This window comes from Myotis yumanensis, unplaced genomic scaffold (genome assembly GCF_028538775.1).
Source record: "Myotis yumanensis isolate MYYU_CA2020_CCGP unplaced genomic scaffold, mMyoYum1.0.hap1 SCAF_7, whole genome shotgun sequence".
NCBI classification, from domain to species: domain Eukaryota; kingdom Metazoa; phylum Chordata; class Mammalia; order Chiroptera; family Vespertilionidae; genus Myotis; species Myotis yumanensis.
The window spans coordinates 21,961,965-21,984,033 of record NW_027223758.1 but is presented as its reverse complement, the minus strand read 5'-3'; the positions used below and the strand labels follow the sequence as shown (position 1 = coordinate 21,984,033).

Sequence of the window (22,069 nt, the reverse complement as noted above, 5' to 3'; positions counted from 1 at the left end):
TCAATTTAAATGTAAGAAGTAGGAAAAGTTCATTGATAGGATTTCAGATTCCACATTGCAGCTGATCTTTAAAAAGTTATCAATCAATGTTGAGATTTGGTGAGGAACTAAAGAAGAATATATACAATTACCTGAAAAAGTTATTAAAATACTGTTTTCCTTTGTACTGTTATTTTGCTGTTTTTTCTTTTAGCTTTTTGAGATATAAGCTTGTGTTTCTTGTTTATTAAAACATTTAAAGCTGTATATTTTTCTCTGCATATGGTTTTAGCTCAGTGGTCGGCAAACTGTGGCTCCTTGAGTGTGGCTCTTCCACAAAATACCACGTGCGGGCGCGCACGTACAGTGCGATTGAAACTTCGTGGCCACACTCAAGGGGCCAAAGAGCTGCATGTGGCTCGCGAGCCACAGTTTGCTGACCACTGCTTTAGCTTGTATTCCATAACTTTTATATGTAGTGTTATTATCATTGTTGAGTTTTAATATGTCATTTCAGTTTCTCTTTTATCTCTATTTGCTTAAAACTAGGAGACTTAGAATGTATAAGAAGCTAAATTTTAAACTATCTTTTTGTCATTAATTTTTAGTTTTATTGCTTCTAGTTAAAGAATGTAGTATCGTTTATATTTTAAAAAATAAATTAACATCTGGCTGGCATGGCTCAGTGGTTGGGCTTTGACCTGTGAACCAGAAGGTCAAGGTTTGATTCCTGGTCAGGGCACATGCCTGGGTTGCAGGCTTGATCCCCATTGTGGGGCATGCAAGAGGCAGCCAATCAATGATTCTCTCTCTCACCACTGATGTTTCTATCTCTCTCTCTTTTCCTCTCCCTTCCTCTCTGAAATCAATAAAAATCTTATATAATAAAAGGCTAATATGCAAATTGTCCCCATGAGCAGGAGTTCGACAGATCGGGAGTTAGACATGCACTGTGAGCGGGGGTCCTGATTGTCCCACCGGTTGCCCCACAGATTGGCCCTGATTGCTGGCCAGGCCTAGAGACCCTACCTGTGTACAAATTTCATGCACTGGGCCTCTAGAGTGTGTGTGTGTGTGTGTGTGTGTGTGTGTGTGTGTGTATAAACATTTTTCCTTGTGTGATTATTTTTTGAAAATACTTTTTCAATTTTAACTTTTTAATTTTGTTTGTATTTTACATGTAGATGTAGTCAGTGTATACTTTCTTGTCTTCCTGGATTCTCTTTGTGAAACCAGCTTCAATTCTCTGTTCATTTGGTTCAATGAACTAATGGGCTTCTCACTCTTTTCTGAATCCAGGGGAGGTCACCTGATATTGGATCAACCAATCAAATATACTTTTTTCAATATATTTTTATTTTTTCAATTACAGTTTTGCTTTACTTTCAGTATACAGCATAGTAGTTAGACATGATATCATACATAGTTATTTCAGAATTATTGACTATATTTCCTATGCTGTACTTTACATCCTGAGGACTACTTTTTAACTACCAATCTGTACTTATCAATCCCTTCAACTTTTCACCCAGTCTCCCAACTCCCTCCACTCCCTTCCAGCAATCACCAGTCTGTTCTCTATCTATGAGTTTGTTTCTGTTTCATTTGTTCTTTAGATTCCACATATAAGTGAAATTATATGGTATTCATCTTTCTTTGACTGACTCATTTTAGTTAGCATACTACCCTCTAGGTCCCTGGATGCAATGATTGACTCAGGGTTGGCTTGTGATCTAACCCAGTGCTTTTGATGAAATAATTGGGAAAGAAGCTGGCTTCTCTCACAGAGACTTTCAGATATAAGGGAGAAGGATATATACAGCTGTTGTTGGCCATCTTTGCTTCCACATGGGGTGAGCTGGCTCAAAATAAAGCCATAATAGAAAAAAAGAAAGCAAAGAGCTCAAGAAAGTATGTCCTCATATCTTCATTCTTTCCTCTTGATCCAGGTTATAAAGGCAGCTACAACTTGGACTTCACAATTACATGAGCCAATAAATCCCACTTTTGCTTAAGCCAGTTAGGTTGTATTCTCTGTACTTGCAACTCAGAAAATCCCAACTGATACAAGTGGACATCTCTGTTGGTGGGAAGCTCATTAAGTTAATAGATACTTAAGCAAAATTAATCTCTATATAGTAGTTGTTGCCTTAATACTTAGTTGCCTTAAACTGTATAGTAATTTGGTGATCTACAAATCACTTCCTTTTTTGCAACACTCTCTGCCTTTTAGACACTTGAGGGCAGCTGTCTGGTACCTCAATTGTTCTCTTCTACAAAGATTCCCCATTCTGCCTTCCTCATGTAATATATTTTGGGTTATAATCACCATCTTGTGTGTTCTCTGAATCTGGACTACATTGTGGATGCCATATTTCTGTCATGCCTTGTCAAAACAAAGTAGTTACAAGTTCCTAAAAAAGGGAAGATATCCCAAAGTGGATGAAACTGTGTTACTTTCTATTACTAATTTATGTCCAAAATGAATGGCTGCAAGCCAAGCCTTGAAACTCAAGGCAGGAGAAATTGACAAATCCCAAGGAATAGATGGAAACTCTTAATGAGAATCTGTGGTGACCAATTTGTTTAACATGATATATAATGATTAGGGTGTTCAACATTGAACATTGTCAGATACTTCTTGCTGACTTGGAACTGAACTTCCAGCAACATGTGATTCAACTGAAGAAAAAATAAGTATGTTTAGTCAAATTGGAGTCAGCATTAACAGGTGCAGAATGAGTCAGTAGTTTGGAAGAAATTCTGGAGGTAATCGAGGAACATGCCCTAAAGATATTCTTTTCTTAAAAACTTTTAAAATAGCCCTAGCCGGTTTGGCTCAGTGGATAGAGCGTCGGCCTGCGGACTGAAGGGTCCCAGGTTCGATTCTGGACAAGGGCACATGCCTGAGTTGCAGGCTCGATCCCCAGTAGGGGGCGTGCAGGAGGCAGCCAATCAATGATTCTTATCATTGATGTTTCTATCTCTTTCTCCCTCTTCCTTCCTCTCTGAAATCAATAAAGAAATATATTTAAAAAAAACTTAAAATATATGTATTTTATTTATTTCATAGATGAAGGGAGAGAGAGATAGAAACATCAATGATGAGAGAAAATCATTGATCAGCTCCCTCCTGCATGCCTCCTGCTGGGGATTGAGACCACAACCTGGACATGTGCCTTGACCGGGAATCCGAACTGTGCCTCCTGGTTCATAGGTCAATGCTCAACCACTAAGCCACACTGGGTGGGCTCTAATGATATTCTTAATGGTACAGAGAATGATATCGTGTTGGACAAAGCTAGTTACCAACTGAGTTTTCTAAGTTTAAACTGATTCAATTAGATTCTCAATGAGAAGAATTTTGGAACACCTTAATTTATTTAACTTATATTTACCTTTTTTATATAACCAAATACTGGTCTATGATAAAAATCCATGTCTAAAATGTCTAAAACAAAACTTTTAATAGAAATAAAACAACCAAAGGACTTGTATGCATGCATATAAGCATAAGTGATGGATGTGGACAACAGGGGGTGAGGGTGAGGGCAGGATTGGGGGGATGAAGGGACATTGGGGGGGATAAGGACACATTTGTAATATCTTATTCAATAAAGGAAAAAAATAAATAAAACATAAATTCTAATAAGAAAACACTGATTTATGCTTTAATTGACAACTTTTATATGATACAAGTATATAAATGACATTTAAAAAGTATATAACTTATAGTGAATGGTGTCTTATAATGGATAAAATATGGAATTATCATCTCTACTGCAAGTTTCCCCTTTCTCAATTTAGCAACCTGTAAAACAGCTTGCTTAATACAAATTGTTCTTTTTAAAAATATATATATTTTATTGATTCTTTACAGAGAGGAAGGGAGACGGATAGAGAGTTAGAAACATCGATCAGCTGCCTCCTGCACACCCCCTACTGGGGATGTGCCCGCAACCAAGGTACATACCCTTGACCAGAATCGAACTCAGGACCCTTCAGTCTGCAGGCCAACACTCTATCCACTGAGCCAAACCGGTCAGGGCAATACAAATTGTTCTTAATGAACCCATGCTGCTTGACAAATAGTACAGCTTCATTTTATGGGATTTTCATAAACAAACATCAGGAAAATATGATGGGGAGTCTTTTTTTTTTTAATTAAATCTTTATTGTTCAGATTACATTTGTTCCTCTTTTTTTTCCCCCCATAACTCCCCTCCTCCCAGTTCCTGCCCCACCCTCCACCCTCACTCCCCACCCACTGTCCTCATCCATAGGTGCACGATTTTTGTCCAGTCTCTTCCCACATCTCCCACTCCCCTTTCCCCGCCAAGAATAGTCAGTCCATTCCCTTTCTATGTCCCTGATTCATTATAATCACCAGTTCATTCTGTACATCAGATTATTTATTCACTTGATTCTTAGATTCACTTGTTGATAGATGCATGTTTGTTGTTCATAATTTGTATCTTTACCTTTTTCTTCTTCTTCCTCTTCTTAAAGTTTTTTTTTTTTTTTAAATATATTTTATTGATTTTCCACAGAGAGGAAGGGAGAGAGACAGAGAGTCAGAAACATTGATGAGAGAAAAACATCGATCAGCCGCCTCCTGCACATTCCCCACCGGGGATATGCCCGCAACTCAGATACATGCCCTTTACCGGAATCGAACCCGGGACCTCTCAGTCCGCAGGCCGACGCTCCATCCACTGAGCCAAACCGGTTTTGGCATTCTTCCTCTTCTTAAAGGATACCTTTCAGTATTTCGTATAATACTGGTTTAGTGGTGATGAACTCCTTTAGCTTTTCCTTACCTGTGAAGCTCTTTATCTGACCTTCAATTCTGAATGATAGTTTTGCTGGATAAAGTAATCTTGGTTGTAGGTTCTTGGTATTCATCACTTTGAATATTTCTTGCCATTCCCTTCTGGCCTGCAAAGTTTCTGTTGAGAAATCAGCTGACAGTCGTATGGGTATTCCCTTGTAGGTAATTGAGTCTCTTTCTCTTGCTGCTTTTAAGATTCTCTCTTTGTCTTTTGCTCTTGGTATTTTAATTATGATGTGTCTTGGTGTGGTCCTCTTTGGATTCCTTTCGTTTGGGGTTCTCTGCGCTTCTTGGACCTGTAAGTCCATTTCTTTCACCAGGTGGGGGAAGTTTTCTGTCATTATTTCTTCAAATAGGTTTTCATTATCTTGCTGTCTCTCATCTTCTGGTACCCCTATAATTCTGATGTTGGTGTGTTTGAAACTGTCCCAAAGGCTCCTTACACTATCTTCGTATTTTCGGATTCTTTTTTCATTTTGCTTTTCTGGTTGGGTGTTTTTTGCTTCTTTGCATTTCAAATCTTTGGCTTGATTCTTGCACTCCTCTGGTCTGCTGTTGGGTGTCTGTATAATACTCTTTATTTCAGTCAGTGTATGCTTAATTTCTAGTTGGTTCTTTATCACAACATCGAGGGTCTCATTAGATTTCTTGAGGCTCTCATCAAGTTTATCGGCAGTTTCTAGCAAATTATTGAAAGCCCTCAAAAGTGCGTTTTTTAGCTCTATATCCTCCATTTCTGTCATGTTTTTTTGTCTCCGAATTTTTTATGCTTTCTTGGTGCACCCCCTTGTGGTCTTTGTGCGCAGTCTTGTTCTAGTTAAGCCTTGATTGTTGTAGTTAATACTAGAGGGATTTGACCTCCAGGCCGACTGGCTGTGAGAATCAGCTGTGTCTGCAGTGGGAAAACTTCTGTCCTCTAGGGAGGTGCTAATCTAGCCTTTGCCTGAGGCGATCCGGCAAATGGCTCTGCGCAGGGCTTGGGCGGGTCGGGTTGCAGGGGATCAACAGGGCGGGTGGAGGGAGCAGTTATGGCTGCTCTCAGTCCCGTTCCCAGAGGCTCTGCTTCTCAGAACCCCAGCAACCACTGCAAACCTCGGAGAGAAAGCTGCCCTCACGTTCCGACTGATGCCAGACAATCTTGCTTCTCCCGTTTGAGTCTGAGTCCCTAGAGACTTGCCCGGATCTGGAGCTCAGAGTCTGAGACTCCTTCCTGATTGAAAACGACAACCGCGCCCTCAGCCACCAGCTGGCTCCACGCGCACCTCCGTATCTTTGTATTTTCCACACTGCGCCTCCTCTGAGCCTCGGTATGCTGTTCTCTTTCCTTCTAGTTGAAGAATCTCTCCTCAGCCAGCCTTCCTGTGGTTCTGGGTGATGTCCGTTCCGTCTTTTAGTTGTTTTTTCGAAGTGGTTGTTTGCGGCAGCAATCTCCGGTGTTTACCTATGCCGCCATCTTGATTTCTCCCCAGATGGGGAGTCTTTTATTAAACTCACCAACACTATGTGTGATTTGGACGAATTTGGCAACCAGCCTCCAGGGTTTGTGGCTTTTTTCCTGCCCTTGTTAGTCTTTGACAAGTTGGTAGTGACATTTACAAATTCTTTCAGTATCCAGGGATGAAACTGAATTGGGTCAAGAGATTTGAACTCACCTCAAAAAGATGTTCATTGAACTTTGCTTTAGGTGCTTCTGAGAAAAGTACATTCTAAGCTATTATTTCTTAATAGAAGTATCCTTATTTTATTTTAAACACAATTTCTATTGAGGGTAGAGTTAATATATAAATTTAACATTTTATATAACTTCATCAAACTAATGGATGCATACGTATATAAAAAATTAAAATTCTAATACTTCTGAAGGCTTATAATATAAACATCAATACCATACTCCTTTCTAAGTCACTCCTTATTCTATTCATAAACAACAATTTTTAATTATTTTAGCATTCTTCTGATAATTGCCACTGCTGTGACACCTGATAAGCTGCTACTTCTTGCTGTTAATTTATATATTTCACACATTGTCTATCTGATAGATATTTATTCAGGTCATCTATTATCACTTTCTCATTTTTTCTCCTCCCTCCTCTTCTTAATAGAGTCATAACACTATATTTTGTCAGAATATAATTATAAAATCTGTTTTGGTGTTTCTAATCTTTTCAAGGTTCTACTCATTTGGAGCTTTATCATTCCTGTCAGCATTTTTACAAGCTCATTCCACATTCTTATGCATATCGTCGGTAATATGCCTTTCTTTCCATGCTTTATATTAAAAACAGTCTGGTATTAGCCATCCAACTCAATTGTTGATGAAATATTTGAAGAGCACAGGGTCATAGGTAGAATTCTGTGGCAGACTGCCAGAGACTTGCTTTTACATTGGCATCGATCCATTAGTCTACACTCTATCTACCTTCATCAAAGCCCACATTTTTATTTTTTCATCTAGTTCATGAGAACATCATGCAAGAACAAAGAACTATGCTACTTTTTAAACTAGGGAATTGACTACAGAGTTCAGTTCCCCCAAAGCTTATAGCTCTAACATGTGGTTTATAAGTATAATTTGTATGATCTACTTAATCCATAAACTGAAAAAAAAATTCTATGATTCAGCCAATTCCTTTTTAGTCTCCAAGGCTCCGTTGTTAGGATAGTTAACCACAAAGGCTGTTATTAGTAATGGAAGGTATCTGGAATCCTGGCACTCCTGTAACCCTTCTAAGTTTATATTTAAAATGATTTAATTGGCTCATTTTAAGGAGTCAATATTAGATTCTTATTTTTCTTGAAATGCTTGCAATTTTTGATTCTGCTTAATTTAGAATCTGGTTTACTTACGTAGAAACTTCCATGGTAAACAAATATTTCATCAACTATTAAGTTGAATGGCTAATGCCAGATTGTTTTTATCAGAAAATTAAGATACTGTGTTACTCAGTTGAGCTTGTATTTTTAAATATGCTTCACCAACAGTGTATTATTTTGTGCAAAGCCTACCATACTTTTTGGCCTGATCTTTCTGAGAAATTTGTGAGGTCATGAAATTGTGAAGTGAGTTGTGTAGGAGTTAAATTTCCATCCTCTGACTATGGAGAAGAGCTCACTTCTGTATAAAGCTCACTCTTGAAAGAAAGGACTAAAACCATCATTTTACCGGCTGCAAAGAACCATTCCAGAGACACACTCCCTCTCTCTTCAGCAGAAAAGTAACAACGGGTATTTTGAATTAATTTTCGAGGGTTCAACTTTCTTTCTTTCTTTCCTTTTCTTTTCTTTTTTTACATTCCTTAAAGCATGGTAGGCAATAGAGGAAGACAAAAGATGTTATGGGCTCTTATGTAGTAGATATGCTGATTATAGTCAGTTTTACCCTATTCCTTTACACCTGGGCATTGTCTCCTAACAATTTACAATAATCAGGTTTTGGTACTTGATCTTTTTCTGAGATAAGGGCTGAGATGAATGAGATGGATTATAGACTGATAAAATCCTAATCCAGAAAAAAATGCTTCGAGTTGAAAGAGAAGCTACATAATAGTGATGACATCAATGACACTTTCAGTGGCTTTTAAAGGTCGAACTCTGCAAATTAGATTTGTTTATAAGACTGGATTCTGAACTCAACCATTGTGCAGTGCTTTTTAAGGAGCTGTTATAGCACCTGGGATTTGAATGGAAGGAGTTAAGCATAGAGAATATTTTATTATATTTCAAAACAAATTACTCAGGTTCCATAATAAGAATTTAAAAATTAAATATTCCTTCTTTTACTTGTTACATAAGACATTATCATTAAAAGAGAAAAATATTAAGCAAGTTTCCATTAATTGTGGTACAAGGCTGGAAAGCATCTGAAATCATTACTTTTAGCTCTAATTGCTACCAAACAAAAGTGTGAATCAACCTTAATAAGCAACTTAGATCTGGTCTATACTCTTACTACAAAAAGAGCATTCACATCAAGATGAAATGCTTTATACAGCAAAACTAGAATTATCAAAGTGATTATTAGATTGATACTAAAATATTTTTTCAGTAGTAGCACAGTGCTAATAACTATAGTCCCTCTATGAAACACATCTATAATTCAAATCTGAAATAAATAAAGACTTTGTGGAATCTACCATTGTTATAGAATTATTATAGCTTTTTCTTGTCTGGGAAGCTCTTTATCTGTCCTTTGATTCTTAATGATAGCTTTGCTGGGTGGGGAAATCTTGGTTGTAGGTCCTTACTTTTCATCACTGAATATTTCTTGCTAATCTCTTCTGGCCTTCAAAATTTTTGTTGAAAATAATGTGACAATCTTATGGGAACTCCCTTGTAGATAACTAACTGCTTTTCTCTTGCTGCTTTTAAGATTCTCTTTGTCTTTAACCTTTGACATTTAAATTATGACATGTCTTGAGGTGGGCCATTTTGGGTTTATCTTGTTTGGGAATCTCTGAGCTTCCTGAACATGTATGGCTATTTCCTTCACTAGGTTAGGGAAGTTTTCCATCATTACTTTTTACATAGGTTTTCAATTTCTTGTTCTCTCTCTTCTCTTTCTGGAACCCTCATGATTTGAATGTTGGTATGCTTAAAATTGTCTCAGAAGCCCCTAATACTATTCTCATTTTTAAAAATTCTTGCTTATTTTTGTTGTTCTGAGGGTGTTTTCTGCTTCTGTATCTTCCAAATCTCTACTTTGATTTTTTGCTTCATCTTCTCCACTACTGATTCCCTCTAATGTATTCTTCATCTCAGCTGGTACATTCTTCATTTCTGACTGGTTCCTTTCATGTTTTCTATCTCTGTTTTTATATCTCTTTAACTTCTAAGTTCAACTACTAATTCTTTAAATTTATTAAGCATCCTTATAACCAGTGTTTTAAACTCTCTCCATTTAGTTTAGTTCTTTTTCTGGAGTTTTGTTCTGTTCTTTCATTTGGGACATGTTTCTTTGTTTCCTTATTTTGGCTACCTCTCTGTGTTTGTTTCTGTGTGTTAGAGCTGCTACATCTCCTGGGTTTGGTAGAATGGCCTTGTGTACCAGGTGTCCTGTAGGTCCTGGTTTGCCCCCTGCATGGGATATGTACACTCTCCTGTTGTAGTTGAGCCTTGATTGCTGTTGGTACATCAATGGGAGGGGTTTACCCCCAGGCTGATAAGTTACAAGGGCTGGCTATGATCACTGAGGAGGATCAGCTGTGTAGCGACTGACTCCACTGAGCAGGACCCACTTCAGTGGGGCTCTACTCAGTCTGTCCAAGTGGTGTGTCCCTGTGGAGGAGGTAGGGTGGTGCTTTGACATGATCTGAAGCTGTCTGCTAAGTGTGCTTGCTCTGGGGCCTCCCAGAAGGTGCAGGCCAAGGTTAGCTACCACACGAGTCCTGCCCTGGGGCCACCTGGCATGAACTACAAAATGATCTGGAGATGGGGCCAGGAGAGGCCAAGTTGTTAATGAAGGCCAGCTACCACTAGTGCTGTGCCTAGGGCCACTTAGCAAGAGGTACACAGTATGCTGAGGCCAGATGCCACTTGTTTGAAATATTTTAGGAATGCTGTCTGTAGCATGAGCCATGATAGGTTGTTTGTATGGAAAAGCCACTGAATTGCTTGGGTTGGGCCTGCAAGTTGGGTAGGGTGGGTTCTTAGGGAATCACCTACGTGGGGCAAACTGTGTTAGCCAGGTTGACGGAAACTCAGATATGGTGCCTGCCTGCTGGCTCTGTGAGGGGAGAGCCCAGACAAGAAACAATGGCCTATGCTCCCATTTCTGTCTGGGAGAAAGCTCCCCCGCCTCCCACCAACTCTTGCCCCAAAGCTAGACAACTTCCTCCTTTCCTGTATGTCCCTGGTGCGCAGTGCTAAACTGAGTGAGTGACTTGGAATAAGTCTGTGTGTCAGCCCTTTAATAGGAACTTCCTGGGACTTCTGTAGCCCTCTGTCTCATTCAGCCACAAAGTTCGCTGGCTTTACCAGCCAGAAGTTATCAGGACTTCTCTTCCCAGCACTTGAACCCTGAGCTGGGGCCCTGGTCGGGGGCTAAGACCCCTTGATTCTCAGGGGGCACCACTGCATTTGAGATAGCCCTCCTAATTTTTATCCAACACACATGGGTGTGGGACTAGCCCATTCTGCATCTCACCCTTCCTACCAGTCTCAATATGGCTTCTTCTTTATATCCTTGTTATAGCACTTCTGTTCAGCTAGATTTTAGGAGACTCTGAATGGTGGTCGTTCTATAGTTTAATTTAATTCTGATGTAGTTGTGGGAGGATTTGAGTACTGCATTTACCTAAGCTACCATCTTGACTGGAAAGGCTAGGCGGTTATCATTTTAGTGGTGGACATGATGATAAAATTTGATCTGTCTTGAAACTTTATATTTTTGATTATCCAAATATGGAGAAAGAAGGTTTGATAACTCTCATATTTCATTATAACATTTATAAATCTGTTTACTGTTTTGTAAATATAATTATTTTATATTTAACTACAAAACATTACCTAGGGTAAAAATAGTATTCAACAACTCACATTAATTAAAATTATATGGCTATTTAAAATGATGATATTAATCTGTATATATTTATATGGGAAGATGTCTATGATATATTGTTAAGTGAATAAAGAGCAGATTAGGAAACAGCAATTAAAGTAAGATCTCATTTTCAAAAATAAATTCTACATAGTTATAGGTAAAATTCTAGAAGAATAATAGTGGGAATGATATTTATATTCTTTTTTTTATAATGAATGATTACAAAGTTCAGGCATGGAATTAAGTACCTTCACATATTATTTTAATCCTACAATAACTCCATTGATTAATTCATCATTAATTGTTATATAACTAATTACATATACATATATAATTATATCAGTATATAATTATTTATTTAAGTATATAATTATATAAGTTTATAATTAATTATTTATATTTTTTTGTCCCAGGTACTATGCTAAATGCTAGTGATACAGCAGTGAATCAGACAGACACAGTACCCAGTATGAAGTTTTTTTTAAAATTATAATTTACACTCATTATTATTTTGTATTAGTTTTAGGTGTATAGCTATAGTGGTTAGACAACCATATACTTTACAAATGTTCCCCCTGATATTTATAGTATCCACCTGGAATCATATGTAGTTATTACAATATTATTGACTATATTTCCTATACTATACTTTACATCCTCATGACTAGTTTGTAAAGCTTTACATTTATATAATGGAATATGACTCATCCACACACAAAATGAAATCTTACCATTTGCAACAGCATGGATTGACCTAAAGGATTTTATGGAAGTGAAATGTCAATCAGACAAAGACAAATATATGATTTCACTTACATGTGGAATCTAATGGACAAACAAAAGAGAAACAGACTCATAGTCACAGAGAGCAGACTGATAGTTCCCAGTGTTTTATCATTATCCCAGCTACAGTTAAAAATTAGAGAGGTTGCCCCACAGTCTTCTGGTCCAATTTATGGTTCAACTAAACATAAAGACTCATAAGACTCCAATAGGCTACATTTACCAACAGTCTATTCAGTTGGGTATCACACAGGAACCACAGTTTCAGAAGGCAGCACCAGGCCCTCTTGTCTGTGGAAATCTCCCCTGCAGTTTGCACAATATTCCAGTAGCCATCTTTGGTCCCTTAGATGATGGCTCAGATCCAGGGGCTTATATTAACACTGGGTGGGTGTGGGAGCCACCCTGACATAAAAATGTCACGCCCCATGTAACAACTCCATAGATATAGTGTCCAGGGTAAGAATCACTATGACCATCAGGTATTTATAGTTCATTATGGTTCCTCCCAGTCCAAAGGAAGCTTTCCAATCAGAGATCATTTCAATCATAAGCAATGCTCCCTAGAAACACAGTTAACATTTTACTCCTATCAAATTACCAGGGAAACAGAGCTAGAGTGAACGGAAGGTCAAATTCTAATGCAGAAGAAGGAAAAAAGGTTTTCTTACATAGCTACACAATAAGCAAGTAGCAGTATAGATTCAAACTTAAGTTTTTCTGATTCCAAAGCATAGTTTCTGAAATTTACTGGATGGTCAAAAAACAAAACACACACACACACACACACAAATATCTTGGAGGAAAGTTTTTAGACTTTCTTCTTCATACTTTCTGTATTCTCAGATTTCTTTTTGTAATGAGCATGAATCTCTTTTGTAATTAGGAAGAAATATTTTCACTAAAAAGACTAGAAACATGAAAATATGATTTTGCTATAGCATTAAGTAGCCAGAAACAAAATGATATATGCACTTGTATTGTGATTAGAATGGTGTAAAAAGGAAGATGCAGAGAGGAAGAAACCAAGGGAAAATGCAATAGTTGAGTCAGGGTAGTTGGTTTATGAAGGTCTTTTTTGAATTTTTTTCAAATTTTCTATGAAATACCTGTTATTCTTGGAATAAAATGGAATGCTTTTTTTAAGTAGAAAAGGAAATATATATAGCTTATAAAGCATTTCAAACGTGAAAACCAGGAAAATATCATCCCATGGTAATAGATTTAGTTCTATATTTCTTTGTATAGGTGAATATACTTTACATATAAAATGTATGTTAGGGATTCAGAGTTCTCAAATTTTCTCAGAACACACATGGATATTGAAAGTGGAGTAGAGAGCAGTTCTGTTCCATTCCTGAAAGTCACTAATGTAACTGTAAGGATTTGCTCATGGCTGCTGCTGGTTCTCTGCCCTGACACTACACTATTCTGTGCATTGCAGAAACTTCCCTAGGTCTGGATTCACGAAGTAGTGTGGGAATACTATTGCCCAATTCCTCTTACATGTTATAGTTATTTCAGGATGTAGTTATTTGAGATTTATTTTTTCCAAAACTCACATTTTGGGCTTTATATGATCCTTCTTTGGCCAACAGCTCATATAATTGGATAGCTGCTGTTATGTTTTGCATGCCAAAATTTCCAAATAGGAAAGCATCAGCCATTTTCTCCATAGCTTTCAAGTTTCCCAGGTCAGCTGCTTTGGCAAAGAATATGTAGGCTCTGTTTCAAGAATATCAGGTTAGAAGTTTGATAATAAAAATGAAATTTTCTGTTCCCTCTTTCATAGTACTTCTCTCTAGGACCCAGTTGTCATTGCTCTTAACAATATGGTTTAGCTAAAGTCCATTACACCTCTAGACTAGTAGATTCTTTTATCCTTAGATTAGTCTAAGATTATAATTTCAATATATTTGACAAGTAGAGAAGCTGATAAAAAGGAGAAATATATAAAATACATTATATATACCAAGCTTATATACCAAGTGAAGTGAAAAATTGAGGCACTTGTCCTAAAATAGTGAACTCCAAGTTCACTATGAATATTTGTTTTATAAAGTAAATTCTGAAATATATAACAATATAATAAAAATAAATTGAAAATAATCAAAACTGATTGTCACTTCCAGGAAGTTACTATCATGAGAACAACAGTCCCTTAATATTCTGAAATAATTTTTTTATAACAACATATTCTTATCAGATCAAAGTCAGGGCTGTATGGAAAAACAATAACCAAACAAAACCTAATGATTATAAGGGCTCTAGAGTCTGACTGTCTCAGTTCAAATCCTGGCTCTACCACTTATTAGTTCAGAGCTTTGGGCAAGTTATTTAACTTCCCTGTGTCTCTCTTGCCTATGGAATAGGGATAATAATAACACCTATTTCATAGGGCTGCTGGGAAGATTCAATGAAATAATCCATAGGAAGTAATTGGTATAGCACCTGGTATAGAGTAAGTAGTCAATAAATTTAGCTATCATCATCATCATCATCATCATCATCATCATCACCACCACCACTTTTGCATAGGTTCTAAAGTTTTATGGCACTGTAATTTTCTCCTGTAATTAGTGGGTAAATGGTGTGAGAGCTTAGTGATTGAAAATATAGATGCCATAGGATTGCCTCACATTGCATTTTCTGAGGGGTCAGAAGCCACCTTCTGTACAGCAGTAATGGATCTGTGTAACGGATCTGTATGACAGCAGTGATGGAGAGACTTGCAAGGTCAAAACTTGTGTCAGAGACAGAGAGTACTTTTGGGATTGATTTTTACTATTATAACTTCCTTTCTGGTAGTGGTAAGACATGAAAGCATTAACCTTTACCTGTGACATTGACTCAAATGCTGGAACAAACACACATATCTGCCATTGCTACCAGTTTAGAAGGATCAGGAGACTCAGCTTTATGTACCACCTTTCCAGGCTGATGCTAACATAGCCTGCTCTTGGTAAAGGCTGGGACAGAATGAATAGACAAAAAAGGATGGGATAGTGACATCCAGGTAGGCATTAGAGTCCCGGATGGCAAAACAGAGAGTAGACTTCAGTGAAAAAATAAAAAAGAAGCCAGGAGGTTAAGCAAGAAATTGTCAGAGCAAGCTGAGAACCTGGGTAACAGAACACAAGTAAGATGGAAGGTCTCAAAGGTCAATGAATGCACATGTCTGGCATCCAGGGATAGATTTGACATCAGGATACAGACTCCCTAAAGCTCTCTGTCACATGGCTTGCTGCTGCAACTGCATAGCCTGGTGGGATGCTCAGACTAGAAGGGCACTGACATGGATCAGAGCAGAGAAACCTCGGACTGCAGGATCCAGCAGTATATCCATTCACTGGTCCTGGGTGCAGCAATGGGTTGCAAAACCAATCTTTCTATGTGTCTTTGATTTTGAGGGAGAGGTAGGTATCTAGGTCCCCCTGTCAGGAAGGTCCAAGGTGATATAAGGAATACTAGAAGCAGGACCCAGGGCTGGAGAAAGTTGTTGGTAAATTAAATAGGATTAAGATCTGGGCTGCAATTCCCAAAAGGAGAAACTGGGCAGCAAGGGCAAAAGGAAAGTTCAATTAGGTATCTGGTATTAAGGTGGGTGCAGGGAGAGGGGGATTCTAAATGCATCTCTAGAGTACATCAGAAACTTGGTGTGGGGCAGCAGCATAGTTCCCAACCTTCTTTGTTGATGTGGAGTGATTCTTAATGACAGCTAACACTGGCTGTCACAGAGGCTTCTTGACTCCTTCAGACAAATTTGTATTTCCCTGACATGCTTGCTTAACATCTGTAAATTCTAATAGCACTGACTTGTTTAACAATTTGCCTCTCATACATACAAAGAAGCTGAATGACTGAATGAGAGGATCAATTCCCTTACTTCTTAACTCATAAGTCTGGTGATAAAATGGGATCACATACACGAAAGTGCTTTAAAACCAGAAAGTACTGAACAAATACATAGGAGAATAAAGCATTCTAAAACAACTACACTAATTAAATAACAAATTTAATTTTATTTGGAATTCTATATAATAACAGCCTAATATGCCAAGTGTCCAGTTTTCTGGTCGGCCATTCAACCAATCAAAGCGTAATATGCTAATGATATACTAAGACAGCTCAACTGCTGCACTGACACGCACTGACCACCAGGGGGCAGACGTCCTGACCGCTAGGTTAGCTTGCTGCTGGGGTCCTGCTGATCGGGACTGAGCGAGAAGGGCCAGACACACCCCAGAGCCTTCCTGCAGTCCCTCCCAGGCTGGCCAACATCCCGCATCCCTCCCTGGCCCTGATCGTGCACTGGTGGGATCCCTTGGCCTGGCCTGTGCCATCTTGCAATCTGGGACCCCTCAGGGGATGGTGGAGAGCCTGTTTCAGCCCAATCCTGTAGGCCAGGCTGAGAGACCCCACTGGTGCACAAATTCGTGCACTGGGCCTGTAGTATCTAATAAAAAGTCAAAAGGGAATATTTTTACCTCAATGTTCAGATAAGTGCCTTAATTCTGCATTTCACTTAATGTGAAGGAACCACAATTTCACATATGGTTCTATTTATTTATGCTGATAATATGTAGGATTCCTTAAAAATAAAAACTTATGAACAAATATGTTTATTTGTTATATCAATAACATGTTAATGACATTGAAACTAGTTTTTGAATTCTTCTTTTTCTTAACCTGGAAATTTAACTTGGCTTATGTAACTGGATCAAGACTTACTGTGCTTTTTGTCTTTGCCCTTTAGACTGCTGGAGAATCTTGATGCCCATCTTAAATAGCTGGTCACCTTCAGCTGTGAAATTTTTCTTTGCTCGCTTTTTTACTATATATGAAAAAAACAAGGAAAAGTAACATTATTTTTGTGTTTTATATTTTAAAAATAATGTGCTGGCATATTAGCTTGACTTTTGTTCTTATTTTTTAATCTCTGCATTTCAAGAAAATCACCTTACTTTTGGTCAGAAGGTAGAAACTGCTTACAAAAGTATACTTGTCCTGCCTTTTGTGAAGGGGTCTGGATGATGGAGGAGACAGCGAGATGCTTTTGATGGTAAAAGGGAAAGAGATGTTCCAAGTCTGGAAAGGGGATACAAAGTCCCAAAGCAGAAGGCAGGAAGGAAGGCCTCCAAGAGAAGGGTTTGCCTGGTATACCTAGAGGCCGGCTCTTAGACACAGGCTCTCAGCACCCAGACTCCCTTAATTAAGCATGGACCATAAGCCTCAGAGCCATAACATTCCAAGAGCACATAGGGAAGGACATAGGCAATGGGCATCTCCAAGATGACAGGTGTACACCTAAGATTGGAGGTAAAAATTTAGCTTTGCCCAAGGCTCCCCGCTCCTCTCCTAGAATCTTTCTGAGATATTTCTAGACTATCTGAGAACTGTTGGAGATGAGCATCAGGAATAAAAGAGGGCTGAGTAAGTGTGCCACCTTTAGGACCTTAGGAAAGACACACAGGAAGAGTATCAATAATAACTTGCCTTGTGGAATGGGAACTCAGAGTAACTTTAATAAGATTTAATGAAAATAAAAAAACAGAATTTAACCTGCTGCAATCATGATATTTCTCAAATGTATATAACACCTTACAATTTTCAAAACATTTTCACTAGTTTACAGATAGGAAAAGCTGGCTAGCTTTAGAGTCCTTCACCCCACCGCAACACACACACACACACACACACACACACACACACACACACCCTTCCACAAATTCACAGTGCCTCTTGAAGTCCATTACAGCACTCAGTGAAACCTCTGATTAAATGAACCCCTTCTGAAGCCATTTTAAAGGAAGGCATTCTGGGATTTGATGCTTCCTTAACCAGACCACAAAGACTTAAGTGCCTCTTGTTTTTCTTCTCCTTGATAAGCTATCAGAATTGTTCACTTTCTTTTTAAAATGTAAACACTTTAAACTAATGTCTAAATTTAAAGCTAATTCATAATTATTTTGAATGTTTCAAGTTATCCAATCAATTTACTGATACCAGACATTTTAGCATCTAATTTCTGCCTTGAGTTATATGTTATCCATACTCATAATTAAGGAGGAAAGATAATGGGGGGAAACCTACTAATCTGCGTTTGGAATAGCAATGTCCTATTAACATGCTTTCCAAAGAGAGAGAATAACTTGAAACATTAACTCTGCCATGCATATACAAAAGAGAAATGATTTACTACTACAGCTTTCCATCCATGGCTTTTACTTTTTCATTAGTAACTCTTTTTTTTTGTGCTTTCCAAATATATTGAAATACAACTTTTATTTACTATAAGAGAGCTCAATTATCAGAGAAAGTTATCTTCATGATACTTTAATTTCTTTTTTATGGTTTAATGATATACAAATTTGGGAAAATGACTTGAGAACATCCTGAACTTATGTAAAGGATTTTCATGAGTCTGAAGTCCTCTGAGATGGCCATCTTTAAGCCAAGGGGAGAAGCAATAGAATGAAACCAACCTTGCTGATCATAGACTTTTGCATCCAGAATTGTGATAAAACAAATTTCTGCTATTTAAACCACCTTGCCTCTGGTATTTTGTTATGGCAAACTAATACAGATACCAACTTCATATCACATGAAAAACAAGCTGCCCCTTTTCCCCATGGGAAAGAATGCACCCAAAATCAACTTTCTGTCAGACCAGTAGCTACATTCTAAATGAATGTAGGAGGGATTGCAATTTCCCCTGGGCCCTTAAGGTCTCCAGGTGCTAGACATCTGACTTTCCCAGGCAGCTAGATGCCCAAATAGCTCACCTCTGAGAAGGCTACTTTTTTCCCCATGATTTTACTCTAAGCAGGCAGTGTAGCAGATAGACTTTCCATGTGTGCAGAAATCCCTGCACCCATCTCACCTCTCTGAGGGATGAGGGAGAACGGGGAACCTATGCCTTCTCATGTTGACCCTTCAACTATAAATTTCCCTAATAAAGTCTATTCCTTAATCCCCATCACTTGTCCTTGTGGAATTAATACAGATTCTTCTTGTTTATAATGAGTATAAGCAAATCTTTGGAACAAAAAGTGCTCACTTGCTTGTTCCAGATACTGAGAAAAAGGAGAGCTGGAGACAACTTGTTCTCTGTCGTTCATACTTTTACATATTTATTCAATCAATATGAACTGAATACTTACCATGTGTTAGACACAGTGATCGATATTGTGTTTACATATATGATCAAGACACTGCCCCGTCCTGGCAGGGGAGACAGACATGTTTACCAAAAGTTACAATAGTCATGTGGTAGGCACTATGCAATAAGGCACTATGGGAGCACAGGAGCTTTCTTGTTTGTAACTAATACAAACACATGAAACATTCTAAAAAATAGACCACATATTATGGCACAAAACAAGTCTATATAAATTCAAGAAGACTGATATAATACCAAGCATCTTCTCGGATCACAATGGCATGAAGTTAGAAATCAACTATAATAAAAAACCTCAAAAATACTCAAATACATGGAGGCCAAATAGCAGGTTATTAAACAATGAATGGGTTACCAATGAGATCAAGCAAGAAATTAAAAACTTCCTGGAAACAAATGAAAATGAGCACACAACCACACAAAACTTACAGGACATGGCAAAAGCAGTCCTGACAGGAAAGTTCATAGCATTACAGACCTATCTCAAGAAACAAGAAAAAGCACTAATAAACTATCTAACCCTACAGCTAAATAAATTAGAAAGAGAACAACAAGAAAATCCTAGCGGAAGTAGAAGGAAGGAAACAATAAAGATCAGAGAGGAAATAAATGACATAGAGACAAAAAATACAGTATAAAATATCAATAAATCCAAGGGCTGGTTATTTAAAAAGATAAATAAGATTGATGAACCTCTAGTCAGACTCATCAAGAAACAGAGACGACACAAATAAATAGAATATATCCTACCCCCCCCCCAATACCAATAAAAAGAATATATATATGCACCCTATGTTCCTAGCAGCATTACTTACCATACCTAAGATTTGGAAACAGCCCAAGTGCCCATTAGTAGGTGAATGGATAAAAAAGCCATGGGACATTTATAAAATGGAATACTATGCAGCTGTGAAAAAGAGGGATCTCCCTTTGGTACAGCATGAATGGACCTGGAGAATATTATGCTAAGTGAAATAAGCCAATCTGAGAAAGACAAGTATCACATGATCTCCTTTATCTGTGGAATCTAACGAACAAAATGAATTGACCAACAAAATAAGACCCAAAGCATGGAGGCATGGGACAGACTGACATACCTCAATGTGGGGATGGGGGGACGAGAAGAGATAAACCAAGAAATATATACTTATATGCATAGCCCATGGACACAAGTAATAGGGTGGTGAAGACCTGAGGGAGTGATTAGGGGCTGGGAGGAGGGGGGATAAAGGGTGAAAAAGTGGGGGACATCTGTAATACTATCAACAACAAAAATATATTTTAAAAAAGAGAAAAATCCAAGACTCATCCATTACAAGTTCTTCTTCTTTTTTTTTTAATCCTCCAACCGAGCCACACTGACCAGGACCCATTACCAGTTCTGATCATAGCTTGCCAAAACATCAATGCCCATGCTTATTTTTCATCATTTCTAGTACCCGAGGAAATAAATAATAGAGCCCAGCTCTGCATTAAAAATAAAATTATAAAAGTTTTGGCATGCTTTAGGTATCCATTTTTTTTTCAAGCTTGTATTTTATTTATTTATTTTTATTGCTTAAAGTATTACAAAGGGTATTACATATGTGTCCTTAGGTACCCTTTTTCAGATATTTGTAGCAGCAGAATTTCCACATTGTACTAGCCCACCATTTTGCTAGAATGGGATATCTTCAGTAATTTTCTTTTAAAAACAACTCATTTACATACAACTTCTGTTGATTTAAAGAAAAACTTTTAGTAATAGGAAATGGCATGCAGATTGGGTTTCCTGATAAGCAGACTTTAAGAGTTCATAGTGTTATAAAGACGTGCCCTTGGGAACCACAATTGGGGAAGAAGATGGATTGGGCAGAAGTAGAAGCTATGATGCAGGCCCATTAAACCCTTCTCTGACCCCACAGGGTGCTCTGGAGCTTAAATGGCTTTTCTAACTCATCCCAAGGTAGGCTGATATGGTCCAGTCTTTATGCTCCTGAATTGACTAGTCATAGGAAGTGGGCTGCCCCAGGGAGGAGGCATAACCTTGGCTATGCAGTATTCTGTACCTGAGACAGTCCCTGAAGGGACTGGCTGCTTGAAGGCTGTCTGCATACAGCACTGCCAGCAACTGGGGCAACAAGTCCCTCATTGAAGAGAGGATCTGAACGGCACTTCACAATATCCTCCATGTACATTCCAAAAGTCCATAAAGTGGAAAACAAGTGATAAATTTAGCCTACCTGGTCACAGACCACAGAAACAAGAAAAAGAATGCCAAGACTGGCTTAACACAAGATTCCAAAGCAGTTCCTCCCCAAATCAAGAACACTGATCTTATTTCCGAAATTAATAATGATTAAATCCAAGAAATGCCAGGACCTTGTCAGGAGAAATGCATTGAAAAGAATATAGAAGGCAGTGTTCCAGTGGCCTGCAGGAACAGGCTCCATTGTTCCCTCTGCATGATTAATTATTGATTTTTCTTGCTAACAATGTAATAAAGATAATTACTCTATTAGACTCAATTCTGATTCAGAAAGAATAATTAGCTGAGTGAAATGAACATGCTATTTTAAAAAATGTAATGGATGTGAAAGCATTGTGTTCAACTGTAAAACTATTCAAATGTACTCTAAAAATGTAAGGCTTTGTTATTTTTATATAGCACCTATATTGTTGTATGTTATTGAGAATGGTAGACTTGGAGTAAGAAGACCTGAGTTTATATCCTACCTCTATAAAGAAAGAATTTAACTCAGTTTAATTCAGCAAATAT

The 22,069-nt window shown here is 37.9% G+C and overlaps 1 protein-coding gene across 3 annotated transcripts in view; it reads right to left on the bottom strand.

Moving 5' to 3' along the window:
* Positions 1–16,927, bottom strand: part of SEL1L2 (SEL1L2 adaptor subunit of SYVN1 ubiquitin ligase) — a 65,155-nt gene extending 48,228 nt beyond the window's left edge. For 2 of the 3 annotated variants that reach the window (XM_070421438.1, XM_070421439.1), the window contains exons 1-2: positions 16,863–16,927; positions 13,694–13,856 (exon numbers count right to left, since the gene is read on the bottom strand). In XM_070421438.1, the coding sequence (XP_070277539.1) occupies positions 13,694–13,856; positions 16,863–16,912 (213 nt within the window). In that variant the 5' untranslated portion in view covers positions 16,913–16,927. The remainder of the gene's footprint in view (positions 1–13,693; positions 13,857–16,862) is intronic. The other variant, XM_070421437.1, reaches the window with a different exon arrangement.
* Between the last annotated feature and the right edge of the window lie 5,142 nt (positions 16,928–22,069).